General features: G+C 36.8%; 2 protein-coding genes across 2 annotated transcripts in view; one reads left to right on the top strand and one right to left on the bottom strand.

The window, feature by feature from the left end:
* Window positions 1–171: 171 nt before the first annotated feature.
* The window catches only part of LOC133519077 (dynein axonemal heavy chain 8), an 86,843-nt gene continuing 71,099 nt past the window's right edge, over window positions 172–15,915 (top strand). The window contains exon 1 of the mRNA XM_061852970.1: window positions 172–300. Within this exon, the coding sequence (XP_061708954.1) occupies window positions 225–300 (76 nt within the window). The 5' untranslated portion in view covers window positions 172–224. The remainder of the gene's footprint in view (window positions 301–15,915) is intronic.
* LOC133519082 (DNA helicase MCM8-like) lies at window positions 2,198–15,094 on the bottom strand. Its single transcript, XM_061852982.1, has 9 exons — window positions 14,604–15,094; window positions 14,264–14,493; window positions 13,566–13,653; window positions 12,928–13,059; window positions 11,963–12,078; window positions 11,141–11,245; window positions 4,162–4,305; window positions 3,203–3,422; window positions 2,198–2,764 (listed from the first exon to the last, which is right to left on the bottom strand). The coding sequence occupies exons 1-9, from the start codon at window positions 14,887–14,889 to the stop codon at window positions 2,607–2,609; spliced, it is 1,479 nt and encodes a 492-aa protein (XP_061708966.1). The 5' UTR covers window positions 14,890–15,094; the 3' UTR covers window positions 2,198–2,606.

Genomic DNA, 15,915 nt, shown 5'->3' with positions numbered 1-15,915 from the left:
TATGTCATTTAACATAGTTACGAATAATGCATAAAGTCGAGTAAACTATTTCTTTAAGTAAATGTGTACCTACCTGCGTCAACCTAATGCAGGCTTCAAGCTGCCTGGTAGTGATAGGCGTGCCGTCGTCTTGGTGATTATGACGCAACTCCAAATAAAACTCCTGCAGTACGTTTGCTGCATCGTTGCTTAGCTTCGGATGCACGTATCTCCGCGCGTAGGCGATGTACTTGCGAAGTAGGACGAGAGGCAGCGTATCTATCACTTCTCCAGGCCTTAGACGTAACCGCTTGCTAAAAAGTAGGTAAGTTATATACAATTTATAAAATGTAAACAAATTAACGCTATGTCATGTCACGCTTGCTTTGAATAAAATTGAGTAAAAGTATGTTTTATGTTTATTTAATATAAAGGTAACTATTGTGTGAAATTGGAGAAATTAGCACTTAACTGAAATGAATGAAGTGGAATCAGTTAGCTGGAAAATTGGAATATTAGTCACATTAAGTAAGTGTTAATTTGGTAAATGAACTTAGTGGATTAATTGATAAGAGGGTGTTTAATTTCCCTGTCGTAATTTGCCCTTTCTAAGTTCAATAATGTAGGTTAAAAACGGAGGTTATGGGTTCGAATTCCGGCTCGACCCAATTGGTTTCTTGGAACTTGTGTATGTAATATCATTGACCATACCACAGGCTTGAGTAACAGTGAACATGTTATAGATAGGCATATGTAATATTCCAGTATTATATACGTTCTATTTACCTTAGAGAGGCATCATTGTCACTTTGGCTGGTATTGATGGTCGTGTTTAGAACATTCTTCGCGGAATTCTGTCGTTTGTGCCCAGAATGCATTGCTAGTACGTGTTCTGACAGCATGGCGTCAATTTTCTAAAAAAAAAATGAGAAAGATCTACCAAAATACTAATTAAATAACTATCTCTCGTGATAAGACCACCTGTTCGTTCTTAAACGCACTGTATCATTTTTTTTTTAATTTCCAAAACAGATGTTGATATAGAAAATATTTAAGTAAGTGGGTTCCCGATTGATAAGAGCAACTCACCTCATCAGGTTGATCCAGCAGTATAAACACGAGGTCGAATCTTGACAACAGAGCAGAATTAAGCTTCAAATTTTCAGCAACAGTCTTGGCCCTGTAAACCATGTTATTATTATTTATTTTAGGTCAACTTACGCTTCTGTCATAGTTTTTATTGTTATATGGGTATAAGAAACCTAGGCATGGAACGACTTGGAAGAAACGAACGGAAAATATAGTGTGTATTTTTGATATAACCGCAAACTTAAACTAGACAGGTTTTAGGGCTATAAAACGATTCTGAAAGATTTTTTTAAATTTATAAGTAATTTTTGAAAATTTTATACGTCATAGTCAGTTGGGACGTCGCGTCATTCAATGCGACGTTTTGAGTTAAAGCCAATTGGCAAAGTAGTGATACATTTCTTGCTGAATTATTTTATATGGAAAAATAAAAGTCGTCTGTCTTTTATAAAACCTATGAAAAAAAAGCCTAAACTACCCTTTGGTTATGCGGTCGTATCAAAAATACACGCTGTATAAGGGTTGCAGTGGATGTACGTAAAACGTCTTGTGCGGCTCAACCCGATATCGGCCCTCCTAAAGCCGCACGGAAGTGCACAAGCGAAAAGGGGAGGACTTCGGCCTTCGTATAGGGCTATAATGTTCATCATTGGGCTTTCGCGCCGCTGTTTTTAACATACATACTTTAATCTCACTTCTACTTGACATTCGGCCTTCGCAGGGAAACCTTGAACCTCACCCCCGTGCCTTCGACCTGCCGTTTCTATTTCGATAGGCCGTTACGGAAATTAGCCTTAAGTTTTCGCAGGTCGTCGTACCACTGTCATGTCTGCGGACCTCTGTCCCCTTTACAACACTCAACTGCCGTCCTGCAGGTCAGCCTTCGCCAAGCTAATAGCGGGTCTTCAGTCCGGTTTTGTATATAAAACCATATGGTTGCAAGCAACGTACTTGTTGTAGCTGCCGCCGGTGGGGTTGGCGGCGGCGAGCACGGTGGCGCGCGCGGCCAGGCTGCACACGACGCCGCCCTTGGCGACGCTGACGCGCCTTTGCTCCATAGCCTCCAAAAGACTGCTGTGGTGTGCCGTCATCTGTCATTAAATGCAGTTTTTCGGAGATGACTGTTCAAAATAATATTTTTACAAAAAAAAAAAATGTTATAAGCAAATTTTACTGCCTACTGGGCTTTTCTTTAACCCTTTAACGTAATTTACTTTCGACCTTCGTGCACTACGTACATAGGCACGTATTGTAGGTACATTGATGTATACATTTATAATTATTTACATTTTTAGACAACCAAGCTCGAGTTTAAAAGAAAGAAGATGAAGAAGGTAAGACAATTATTGTCGCTTCTCATTGCGCTCATTATTATAACAATAACACACAACTTATCCTATTCACCAACACAGCAAATTCCTTTATCCGTTAGCCCCGGTTTCTAAGACAAATACGCCTCCCGATTCTCCGTCCTAAGGCCACGGTCAAACCGCCCGCGGAAGCCGAAGCACCTGACAAGTAAACATCTGAGTAAAACTTTATTCAGAACATACCTTATCTAGTTCATCAACACAGCAAACACCTTTATCCGCTAGCACCAAGGCGCCAGCTTCCAAAGCGAAGTCGCCTCCTGCTTCCCGTCCTAAGGCTACGGTCAAACCGCCCGCAGAGGTTGAAGCGCCGCACACGTACACACCTGAGTAAAACAATATAAGAATAATATTATAACTCAATTCAATGAATTTGAAGGTGCAATTAAAACGATTCCGTTCTTCAAGCACTTAAATGAACAATGCAATAAAATATTTGACTCTTACTTTGACTTATAGAAGCATTTATAAAGTGGACATATAAATGCATGTTGGAAATTAGCTGGACACACTAAGTGACCAATGCAGAAGTGCTACGTCGAGGAGAGACGAAAGGCGAACTCATGAAAAACCATTTAAAAAAAAATCAATACACTTTTTGCGGTAGATGTTGCTGTAGCCAACTAGAATTGAAATAAAGACAACAAGATTATTTAAATTTCACGTTTCTGCTCTTCTTCTGGGATTTCGCCAAGCCGGGTCACACTGTGTAATCTAATAGACAGAAAAGAATCTTATAACAAACACCATAAGTATAATTTGACCTCTCGGAGCGGCGTGCGCAGCCGCTTGCAGCAACTGCGACTTCCCTAGGCCAGGGTCGCCGACCACCAGCACGTGCGGGTTGGCCCGCGGCCCGTCCTCCAGCTCCGTGCCGCCCAAGAGCCCGAGGACCAGCCCCGCCTTCACCGCCTCGTGCCCGAATATGGCTGGGCATAGCGAGTGGACTAGGAGACGGAATACGTCTTCTGATGCGTGAATTTCCTGGAACATGGACAAAATGATGAACAGGTAATTCAGATCAAACTAAACAAAACAGTTAAGCAGCAGGGACCGCTATAAGTGCTTTTAAACCAACTTCAAAAAACGAGGATGAACTTATCAAGTCGTTGTTTAAGGATGTTCAAGTACATAACAATACTTATTTATAAGTAATATGTCTTTTGGCAGCTCGCGATCTTTTAGCGTAAATTAATCGGTCCACACGTATAAGTTATTCTGATCCCAAAAAGTTTCAAATCTTATCTGAACAAAAAAGATCAGATAGCACTATGCGAAAATAAATGGATTAGGTAGAATTATTGTGATATGGCTAGAATTCTGATCTTCCAGTACCACAGATAACAGCCGTAACAGCCATCGGAAACCTGTATGGATTTCGAATTCATAGCGCGAGAATACGTTTAACATTTTCGCAACCACGTCATTGAAATAAAACGCCGCGTTAAAAATTGCACGTATACAAACCTGACTATATAAACCACGACTTGGTATGAAGTCGTGGCGAAGGGCACGAAATGTACTGAGTTTATATCAAGTCAATGGCGGCAAAAAAATTAACAATAGGTAATTCTACATATGTTTCAAATATATTTAGAAACGTTCATATAGCTTCGATAGCCAACTGAGCCATGGAAATAATATCGCTATATGCAAAGATTTTTTTTAATTGAATGAAAATTTGCATGGTAAGGTAGAATAAGAGAAGAACAATTAGAGTTACCTGAATAGCATAATAGTCTTTTAAAGTAAAAGAGAGTGTCGGATTGCTAAGATTCCTTTGGCTGTGTATGGATACTGCTTCTATATAAAGTTGCAGGAGCCGAGCAGCTCTCTTGTCTTCACCGCCTTTACTTTCACCTCGAACCTGTAAAGAAAGAAAGAAAGAATTTATATGATCTTGTAGTTGCAGTATACCTAGATACAGTTAAAAATATATTCACACTTTGCACCTTACTCCTTAACTTAATAAGGTACATTATTAATCCTTTATCTATCCAGTCCCATCATAATACGAGGCACCCACTATTCAACAAAGGTCCTGAAGAATATATCCACAAAATCCACGCGTGTGCTGTTCGCTTCCAACGAGATCTAACAAGCTTAATTAGATGGGGCCCACCATGTTGGAGCCTTTGCAATGTTTCGTCCGGTACGACATCAACTAAATTAAAAGTGGAAAAATTCAGTCTCGGGCGTGGATTGAACTGGCGACTCTGGATCCATAGCCCATCGGTCTGCCAACTGAGCTACCGAGACTTCACCAGAGGACATGGGAATATTTCCACTATATGCGCCTCAGGGAGGCACCTAGCGACATCTACCGTAAGAGTAATACACTTCTTAAACGGCTACCGGAGTTCCAAGTCAAATTGGAAATTCACCAGTAACGCCCCAAACTAAAGTAATTTGGTATTAAACAGAAACGTCTGTAAACGATGCCATATAGCTTAGAAAAAAATTAGTTTTTCCACTTTTAATTACTCTAACGTCTACCGACCCTCACCCAGGAAGTTTTGGCCGAAGGATGTCAAGCTCTGGCGGTTCCGCGGCCAGCTCCCTGACACTGCGGGGTTGCGTAACTCACCGCATTCATAATGTGTTTTTAGTATTAAGATGTATGTTTTATAATATGATGCCAGTTTTATAGTAGTTTATGTGACTGCTACATAATAAAAGGCATTAAAATACACGGGTGTGGGTTTAAGAAACGAACGAAGTGAGTTTCTTAATAGGATCACACGAGTGTTTTAATGCCTAATTATGTACAGTTACATACATTATTTTATCTACACACATAATTATTATGAACTTTCTACCACTAACCCAAATTACAGCCAACGTTGGGGCATCGTTGCTATCTTGGCGGAACTCTCGGATATGTGGTGGCGTCACCGAAATATTTTTATCGCTCATTTTACACGCACCTTTTGCTATAGATACTTTAAAAACAACAAAACATATTAATTTTTTACTTAAAACGAATTAAAAGATAAACTGTACGTGAAATGGCGGTAAATGAAAACTTTTTTCACGCACGTCACGCATTCGTAGTTTTAGAACTAGGGTCGGGGGCCTATTCCCGTATCATTCGATACAAACTAACATGCGAGATATGTCAAAATTGTATGCGATTGACATTTCATTTCGAACAAAAAGGCATCTCGATTGATATTAGAATAGAGGGCAAATCGATTTTGATGTAGTTATGAAGCAATTACAACATCATCACAGATAAGAAATTTCTTGTAACAAAACAGTTTACCGTAATATTGGCCATTATTTACGGATTTTGAAGGCATCATAGGGGGTTTATGATATGTGTGTAGATAAAGGTATTTATTTATGGGCCATTAATGGCCTGAAATAAAGATTTTCTTTTCATTTGATTAATCAGTGGCGTAGCATGGGGGGGGCGGAGGGTGCGGTCCGCACCGGGCGGCACTTTGCCGGGGGCGGCGCTGCGGAGGTGTCAGTTAAAAAAAAAAAAATTTTTAATTTAATTGTTTTTTTTTTTATATAAAAAAAAAGTTAATGTCTTCCAGTGTTTTTTTCGTCATTTTTTTTGTTACCAAATCCGGGTACCTATGCAGGTTCTATGCATGGGTGATGCAAGCACAAGGTTTCTCAATAACTATTATTTAGGAAACTTATTTCGTTTCAATGTTATTTTAAATAAATGTCTCCTTACGCATTCTTTGTACTTCACCGTAATACGGCAATGATAGACCGTCGTTTCACATGACTTTGAGTAAAAAGCAAGATATAAAAACAAGCTTGCGAATTAGCGAATTGCTGCATTAGAATGATACTCGTGCGTAAAATAGCGTTCGTGAAGTAGGCGATTTCTCCATTATTCAGATTATTCTATTAAGTTTTCTCTGTAATGTTTCTAAGTGATATTCTACCTTCTATTCTATGTCAAAAAATGTTAATTTCACTTTTCAATTCAATAAATTATTCAATAAAACTAATAAAAGTACTCTTTTTACACCATGCCCAAATTTTTTATAATGGATGACAAAAATAAGAGGGCGGCAAATTTGGGATCCGCACCGGGTGCGAGTGACCTATGCTACGCCACTGTGATTAATACAAAATTAATTTACTAAGTTACTTATTTATTATATTTATTAATTTACTAACTTGTTAAGATTTTTGCCCCAGCAGCCATGTGTCCATTAACTTCACCGAGTACGTCAACAAACTTGGTTCACTTGTGGGTCTCTCTATTTATAATATGATTTTGCAGAAAAAACTTCGAACTTGGTTCGTTCCATTGCCCTTTGACCTTTGAATGGTTTTGGTTCTTTCAGAGTCCATTGCGAAGTGACTAATTCAATTATCTTAAGGTGGTTCGATTTTCATACAAAAAACAATCGCTATTAATTAATTAATTACACAATATTATTACATAAATAGTTGCGCATCTATCTACTTTCGAATATTCATTTGCGCTAAATTAATAGAAAAACTTTGTTTCATACAGAAATCATGCAATAATCAACGTTATATTTTTATAAATTTTACTCATGTGTGTGTGACAAATGTCGTGTACAAATACATTGCGGCGTTGCCACTCCATGCATCGGCGCGACGTTGCGATGTTTGACGCGTTTTTAGCTGACTCTGTCGACACTGACACTCAGTGTGACCAGGCGTACGATAATTGTCGTACATGTACGATAATTTGGGCCCCGGTATGACGTAATGTTCCAAAGAGCATTATCGTACACTAAAGTACTATAATTTCAGCCCTTGGATGATGCCACCTTAAAAGTCTAGTAATTTGAAGCAAAATATGACACTTTCTCTCAGAAATAGGCTAAAATTAGTATCTTTTGGGTGTTCGGCTCCTTGGTGTAAGTTTAAAGTTTAAAATGTCACAATTTCCTGTATACCGTTTGAGTCTATCCCAAAAATACACAAACATAAACAGATTTTTTGCGCAATTTAGACGAAAATTGTCTTTTTTTTATTATTTATTGGAAGTTTAAGCTTATTTTGCAAGACATTTTTAGGGGCTGCCTTTTTGATTGGCGTACGATATTTTTTTCAACGGTAGATAGATAGATAGATAGATAGATAAAATCTTTATTCAACCACAACTTACATGCTTTGTGACACAACAAATAACAAGAGAGAAAGAAAATTGACAAGAGACAAAGAAAAAGTAACATACAGTTTGACACTAATATCAATAATTACGTCAACAATCAAATGATTAATTTAGATTAATAGAGATATTAGTAGAGGGTCATGTGTTGTGGTAAAGAATAGGCGCTGACTCAGCATAAATGCTGCGGAGACCACAGCGCTGATCTTCCGTCAGAACCTTAAAACCTACACTAATAAACGACCAGTGCAGCACTAGTCAATGTACTTATATGTTTAAATAATATACTTATGCATGTTACATATATTTGTACTGTGTGTATGTAGGTACTGTAAATATTTGCAAGAAAAATATGTCACGTAGTTATTATACTTATGAATTTACACGATGTGAACGCAAGTACACAACGGTACAATAATATTGACACTCAAGTACGATAATTCTCTTCCGCTCACCTGGCAACACTGCTGAAACTTGACAGGACCTGGGGGCCTACCGCGAAAACCTAAATCCGCAAATTGCGGGGATCTTTCTCTTTTACTCTCACTAAGACGTAATTAGAGTGACAGAGAAAAATGCCCGAAATTGACGAATTTCGATTTTCCTGGTAGCCGCCCTAGTGCTTGAGGTACTTGATAGAAAACAACGCTGCCGCATGTTCTGAATTGTGATTTTATGTGTTTTTGGATTGAAAATGATAGCAACGTCTAAATCAAGTTACAAAAATCATCGATATTCTGGTCCGCGAAAAACCAGGAAAAGTGTAACTGTAATTGGAGTCTACAAAAATGACCAATTCATAGAAAATATGACCTAGAAACTAGTTCACTTTTATAAAACTCAATTTTGCCCGAGATTGTACTTAGGCGAATACCTAAGGGAGCTAAGTGTATTGATCTTGAATAATTAGTTGGCTAATACATATATGACTCCAACATGATATGGACATTTACATCATAACTATTATACCTAGTTGGTTACTAAGTTCTGTTACTCGATTTCTTTCTTTCTTCCTAGCGTTGTCCCAGCATATTGCCACGGCTCAATGGAGCTTGGGGTCCGCTTTGACAACTAATCCCAAGATTTGGCGTAGGCACTAGTTTTTACGAAAGCCACTGCCATCTGACCTTCCAACCCAGAGGGTAAAACTAAGCCTTGTTGGGATTAGTCCAGTTTCGTCACGATGTTTTCCTTCACCGAAAAGCGACTGGTAAATATCAAATGATATCTGTTCTGAAGTTCTGTTACTCGATTTGCAACCTCTTTATTTCCGTTAAAACAAATGCTACCGAAAAAATAAAAAATACATAATGTGGTGGATTTGTGAGCTATAATTATATACCACAAATAACGCTTATCTCATCGTATCTATAATGAATTGGGGCCTAAAAGAGAGTCGTATTCCAAATTTTTGAAACGCTTGTATTACTTTCTATATTAACTAAAAGTTGCCTTAAAATTCAGCTTTTATACTAAAAACGGCTTTAAATATGTTAAATTAACAAAATATATTTTGACAGATGCTTTCGCGCCCAAAACGCTCTTTGAAAATTGTGTGACGTCACAGTTTATGGTTTGACACATAACTACATACACACGTAGAAGATACGAACTGTCAACTGATATTTGTCATTTGTTGTTAATCGCCTAACTGTCAACAGTGTCAATCCGAGAGTTGTGACGTCATCAGAATCTTCAATGACGTTTCGGGTTTGGTCACGTGACGTGTGCCAAAAGATATTTTAAATTCAATATTTACAAAAATATGGTCATTACAGGTCCCCTAAAAGTAGTTTAACATGTTCTTATATTCCAAAAGAATTTTTTGGGATACAATTATGCTCTAAGATTTGTAGATGGAAAAAACCCTATTGCGTTGCACAAATGTGGGCACCCGCCAAACATGATTTTGGGTGTGTCATACTCAGGGCTGTCACCTTTTATGTACCACAGATTCATTTCTGTGAAAAAGGTGTGAAAACCGGAAACTGGAAACCGTTCTCGAACCAATAGTGAAGCCCTTAAGCCACACCCTATTTCAAAACCAGCCATGGATCTTTGAACAGGACTCAGCTCCTGCACATAAGGCAAAAACAACTCAAGCCTGGTTTCGAAGGAACAAAATTGACTTTATTGCCCACGAAGACTGGCCGTCCTCCAGCCCGGACCTTAACCCCCTGGATTATGCCATATAGCAGGTTATTGAGGAGAAAGCCTGTGCTACACCCCACACAAATCTTAACTCCCTCAAGCGGGCCATAGTTAAGACAGTGACGGAATTAGACATGACAATCGTGCGTGCCGCTATTGATGACTGGCCTCGTCGTTTGAGGGCCTGTGTCAAAGCCAGAGGAGGCGATTTTGAATGATATTGTCATATGTAATTCCTGATTTTGTGTACTTCATTTTAATATATACTTTATTAAACTTTCGTTGGTATATTTTATGTAGATAAAGATTATTGCAGTAACAGAATTTAATAACCAACTAGGTAGAAAACAATGAAATACATAAACACATAAATTGGATATGATGTGATCCGTTGAATGAAATTGACAATAAATAAAATAAATAAATAATTTTCTATCTCTAGGCATTGTGTGAAACTTCTAGTTGTGTCAAAATATCGGGAAATCAATAATATAAACAAACATGGTAAATATCTCATTTTTTTTATAATGGTTATAAATAGAAGGCCATGCAATTTTGTAACTCACTGTAATTTAATTAAATGTATCGTAAAAAAAATGTTTTAATTCTACTGTAAAATATTACCTACTTTTTTAAAGGCTGGGCAGTAAGGGATTGCTTTAATTTTAGAACAAAACAGCGTTTTTTTTTTGAAAAAAAATACCGGAAAATCTGACTTACAAATTTGGACTTTCTTAGGTTCATTCTACTTAGAATCTTCTCCACCCTAGCATTAAAAAAAGATATCCTAAAATATCCATACCATTTTAGTGTGAAAGAAATTTCAATGTAAAACTAAAATTTCAATACAAATTTTCGGGTTTTTTTAGCACGAGGATTGATTATGCTAGTGATTCTGAGTTGGAAGAACCCAAAAATATCATGATGTGTGAGAATCAGATTTTTAATATTTTTATGGAAAACGCTCATATTTCTCATAAAATAATGTATTAATAATAGGTACTTGATAATACTGATAACAAAAAAAAATTTAATGAGTCTCGAACCCACATCCTCTTGCATGTATTTCCACGTACATACCGCAACGCTATTGAAGCATACTCACGCTGTGCCAAATTGTCTACTACAAGGATCCCAGTAAGACTGTTTGAATGTGTGAGTGATACTTAGAAATAGAGTCAAGAAACATTCTGTCGACATTAAGGGGTAGTTTTTGTACAATGAAGTGTTCAATGTTTGTTGTAATAGTTCAATATTTATTTAAAGAGTGCGCTAAACATAATTTACAGAATAGAAATACCAAGACTACTCCACAAAAAAATTAAAACTCAAAATTTGCAATTGTGGCGCCATCTAGTGAGGTTTAAGCTTTGGGTAACCTAGTCGAACCACCTTAAACTATGGCACATTCATTAATAAGAATTAGAATATATACTTGCACTATCCCAGTTACTGAAAGCACGTCGCCAGGACATGCAGTACCAACAAGGTCTCCTTTCAGTTCTATCTCCACACTTCTTGGTATAGTTCCGGAGGCAATCTAGAAAATATAAAGATTTTTTTTTATATTTTGTACTGTCTAGTGTAAAAATATGGGTCCACGCAACTTACTCAAAAATATGTTCCACATCTCGTAATGCGCTGACATAAGAGCTATGGGACATAGTTATGAGCAACTTTTGTGCATTCGTATTTTTAAACTTGACTGGTCAAGTGTAAAAATATGGGTCCACGCAATTTACTCAAAAATATTGCCCTACGGGTGTGGCCTGTAACACGAGCAAAAAATTAAACCGCAGGCTGTAGTCCTCAAACTGACCAACATTTGTTCAGCAACTTTTAAAAATAACTTGTATTTTGATTTTTTGCATACTTTAAAGTTTATTGTAAGACGCAACGTATTGCGAATTTTGTTATGTTTAAAGCGTGACAAGCAACGTCAATTACACAGATGACAGCGTACATTGAAGATAATATTTAATTTGTATGAAAAATAGTAAGTCTAAAATCTTCATAATTTTTTAAAGTCGCTGTACAAATGTTGGTCAGTCTGAGAAGTACAATCTACAGTTTAAGTTTTTGCTCATGTTACAGGCCACATCCGGTAAAAACTGCAAAATGCATACCTGCTACCGATCGTCTTAGGGAACGGAACCGTGCCGTTGGCGTTAGATCCATACCTACTGCACTTTATCACTGAATTCAAATTTTAAGACAAAAGTTACATCATTAATTACATTGGAGATTAAAAGATTACCTGTGATTGTAATTCCTGAATTTTTGCCACCTGGCAATCCGTAGTGATGGTGAAAGGTGATGACTGCAGTGGTTCAAATTTTGTACCCCTTCTACAACTCTGGCAAAAGCTGGGCGCTGAAATTCATAATTATAATATTATCTATTTTACAATAGTGGCATTAACATTAGTATATTATGATACAAGTGCGAACAGTAGGAAATCTGCGATAAGTTAAAATACGATTGGAGGGAGTGTTTTATATCGACACAAGTTGTTAATTGCCTATTGGTATTTGTATCGTCCAACGTGTTACAGTACAGGATCTTTAAATTTACAAGAGATTTTAGGGGAGAACAAAAGAGAAAAAAAATAAAACTAGCTAAAGGCAACAGGTGGTCTCATTGCTAAAACTTTCGATTATTGTTTTGTTGTTCTATACATCTAACCGTTTCTGGCTAGGGTCAGAGAGGTCATAATTTTACTATTGAATTTTATTAATTTATTTTACTTTATTGCACAATAAACATAAGTAAGTATTAATGTATTATGCTCCTACTTCTTCAGTACCTAAGTATGAGCCCTCAGTTAGGTATAGGTACACCTTTTTCTCCAAACAGCCCAATTTATTTATTATTTCGTTTTAGACAGGAAGCTGATGCTGCTCCGTTGATTTGGTGCTTCTCTCCTCCAGAGTGGGTCTGCAATGTTTTGAATCTGGTTGGAGGTCCCTGATCAGGTCTTTTAGGAGGCCTCTACTCTAGGACATGCTTGTTACGGTACATATTGGCTAAAATTGATTGAAAACCTCAGACATCTGGATCCCACAAATTGATTGATTAGCCATATTACCCAAAGACTGATTGATTAATCCCTTCCCTTTTAAACTTTTAGATAGCAGAAATAAATGAAGACTGAATTAGTTTCCAAGGTAAATGGATGTTTAAAGCACTTATTTTGGAGAAAGTGCTATTTATATGTCTCACCTGTGAATACTCCCTGTGGCTGGACTACCGCTTGCACAGCATGACAACTGGAGCATTCAAATGCCATGCTAGTACATGTCAACCCAACGCTGCCAACCCTTATGACTGTGCCTTTGATGGTGACCAACTTGCCTTAAAACAATAATAGCATCTTCAAAAACTATTTGATCCACACAAATGAACACAATGGTCTGATATGAGTATCTGCTAAATGTAAATCTCTGAGCCCTTAGATGTTTTACTAAGATTTTTTTCTTTAGAGCTGGAAGTTTTTGATATTTTTATTATAATAAACATAGTTTGGAATTAATGTACTAAACTATGTGTGATATTTTTTTGTGGTGTGAAGTCTTAATATGTGTTCTTTCCAAGCAAAAAGTCCCACTTAGTTGCTTGCCATCAGGATGCTTTGACAGGTTATTCATATAAAGATACAAGCAAATCTCGTCCTTATGGTAAGCAACAAAATGGGACCTTTGACTAGACTTCAACACATATTGTCTTTTACACTAATTCTTTAGCAAAACTCCAAAAATATAGCCTCAAGGCTCTTTAGAATTCAGTTTAAGAATACACTATTTAAGTATTTTAATAAAGTCTTTATGTCTAAGTTTTATTTAAATGAGTGTTATATTTACCAAAATAGTTGACCTTCAAATTGGCAATAGGTACAACAGGGTGGTGGTTTAGAATTCTTACTTTTATCTTTGTTTCACACTTGAGTGCCTGAAAGTTAAATTTAAAAAAAAGCAAAAATAAAAATAATCATCTTCTTTAATTAGCAAATAAATAAAAATTAAACTGAAGTGCATTGAACTATTATTTCTACATAGTAATTGTAACTCAATGCTTTCATGCAAATTGATTAAATATAACCTAGGGAGTTCCATCTACTAGAATAAATAAAACTTGTAATCAGGTCTGTACTCTTCCACTCTCTGTTTTAGCATTTATCCCAGTAGCATCCTCTGTTGCTGCTTCAAGCCAATAATGTAATCAGGCCCCTGTTTCCCCATATTGACGATTGTTGCCTAATTGCCCATTTCACCATACATAGCTGATCCAATAAGTAAAAATTGATGCTATAAATTGTTGTTCATGCTAAAAATGTACAGTCGCCACCAGCAACTAGTGTTCACAAATATCTGAACACACACTCTAATGCCTTGACAATAGAGGTGTGTTCAGATATTTGTGAGCGCCTTAGCCACTCCAATGTATCTAATGGCGACTGTACAGGAAAGTCTCAGTGTCAATTGTCAAATCTGTGAAACAGGCGCCAGATTTTCACTCTTCTAAAAGTAAAGGTTAGATTCAAAAATGTGAAATTATATACCTCATGTAGACAGTATTCCAATAGAGGCAAAGTAACATCAGGCTTCTCAGATAGATCGGAATTAAATGTTGACCACCCACTGATGAATTGTTTATCATTCAATAAACTTTGGATATCTAAAGGAATGCTCCGAGTTTGGTCAATTTTCTCCAAATCAAACATATTCCTATTCTCTTCTATGAACACTTTGAAGCATTTGCTGTGTTCATTGATTTCGGGGTCAGGTTGATCTAAAAACAAACAGAATGTTAAATAAAAAACACTTAAAAACTACAAATTCAAGATCTCTTGTAAAAAGAAGGAATCTTAGTAGCCACAGTATTTAATTGATAAAACTTGCCTTGTGAAGGGAAGTATAGACTCCATATATTATTTCCAGCATATATAGGTACAATAATCGGTAACTGATTTGCCGGTGCTCTAGACACGGCCGAAGTGCTTGGCCGAGTTGTGTTACAAGAATTGTTCAAACTTCGATTATCAGCTTTATTTGAATTGCCCTGGTTGCGAGGATGGTAGGAATTATTTCTGTATCGGCCTCTCCAATTACGACGCATTTTATTTTCGAATAATAACAGTAAATTAAACAAGATTCCCGCGCCTAACGTTTGTTTTAACAATAACATATAGAGATAACACGAAAGTTTGACATTGACAGCTTAGGTTAGGGATACCACATGGAAAGTAAAAAGTCCCAAATTCCTACCCGATTCGTTTCTTTTTAGTTTTGACTGTACGTTAAAGCTATTTCTTTTTACTTGAAAGTTAAAATCTACTTATACTTGACGCGGCGAATGATGATCCCTATGACAGATCCACGATTTCGCTTTTGGATAGTAAAAAAAGTCCAAAAACATTTGACATTGATAGTTACTCCATACAAAAATGATCTGTCATAGGGATCATCATTGGCCGCGTCAGGTACAAAAGGTCATCTACACGGCTACAAAGCTATAACAGGCTAACCAAATTTCAGTTTTAAAAGGCGCGAAATTAAAAATGCGTAATTTCGTATGCGACATCTACACGTAGGTACATAAGAAAAAAGTGTTGACTTTTTTACTGACAAATATGACGAATGTTGACGTGTCTTTTTATTGAAAATGATTGAAAAACGCTTTAAATAAATAGTTTGTATTTATATTACTTACGAAAGCAAAATAATGTAAATATTCGTATGATTTATAATTGTTACATGTTTGCCTTGACTTTTTTTTATAATAAAAAATCGGCCAAGTGCGACTCGGACTCGCACAGGAATGGTTCCGTACCATTATCTACGAGTATAAAAACGGCCACCCATCCAAGTACTGGCCCGCCCAACGTTGCTTAACTTCGGTGATTGGATGAAAACCTCGAGATTGGAAAGAAATATTTATTTTATTATGTTTTTAGTATTTGTTGTTAATAGCGGCAACAGAAATACATAGTCTGTAGAAATTTCAACTGGCCAACTATCACAGTTCATGAGATACAGCCTGGTGACAGACAGACGGATGGACGGACGGACGGACAGCGGAGTCTCAGTATTAGGGTCCCGTTTGACCCTTTGGGTACGGAACCCTAAAAATGCACGTTAAGATCACTTACCTTCTTTCTAATGCTAAAAAAAGAACTATAGGCTATATATTTTTTTTATTCAAAGTGGATGT

The sequence above is a fragment of the Cydia pomonella genome, chromosome 6, assembly GCF_033807575.1.
Source record: "Cydia pomonella isolate Wapato2018A chromosome 6, ilCydPomo1, whole genome shotgun sequence".
In the NCBI taxonomy this organism is placed as follows: Eukaryota; Metazoa; Arthropoda; class Insecta; order Lepidoptera; family Tortricidae; genus Cydia; species Cydia pomonella.
The sequence above is the reverse complement of the archived record's forward strand: the minus strand, read 5'-3'. Positions and strand labels throughout refer to the sequence as shown.

Bases quoted from the DNA above. Each gene is read 5' to 3' on its own strand.
- LOC133519082 (XM_061852982.1), bottom strand. From the start codon at position 14,889: ATGTTATTGTTAAAACAAACGTTAGGCGCGGGAATCTTGTTTAATTTA. The intron at 11,246-11,962 runs GTAATCTTTTAA...TATATTTTCTAG, and splicing joins TTCAGGAATTACAATCACAG to ATTGCCTCCGGAACTATACC. The intron at 2,765-3,202 runs GTCAAATTATAC...TGTTTTACTCAG, and splicing joins TGCGCACGCCGCTCCGAGAG to GTGTGTACGTGTGCGGCGCT.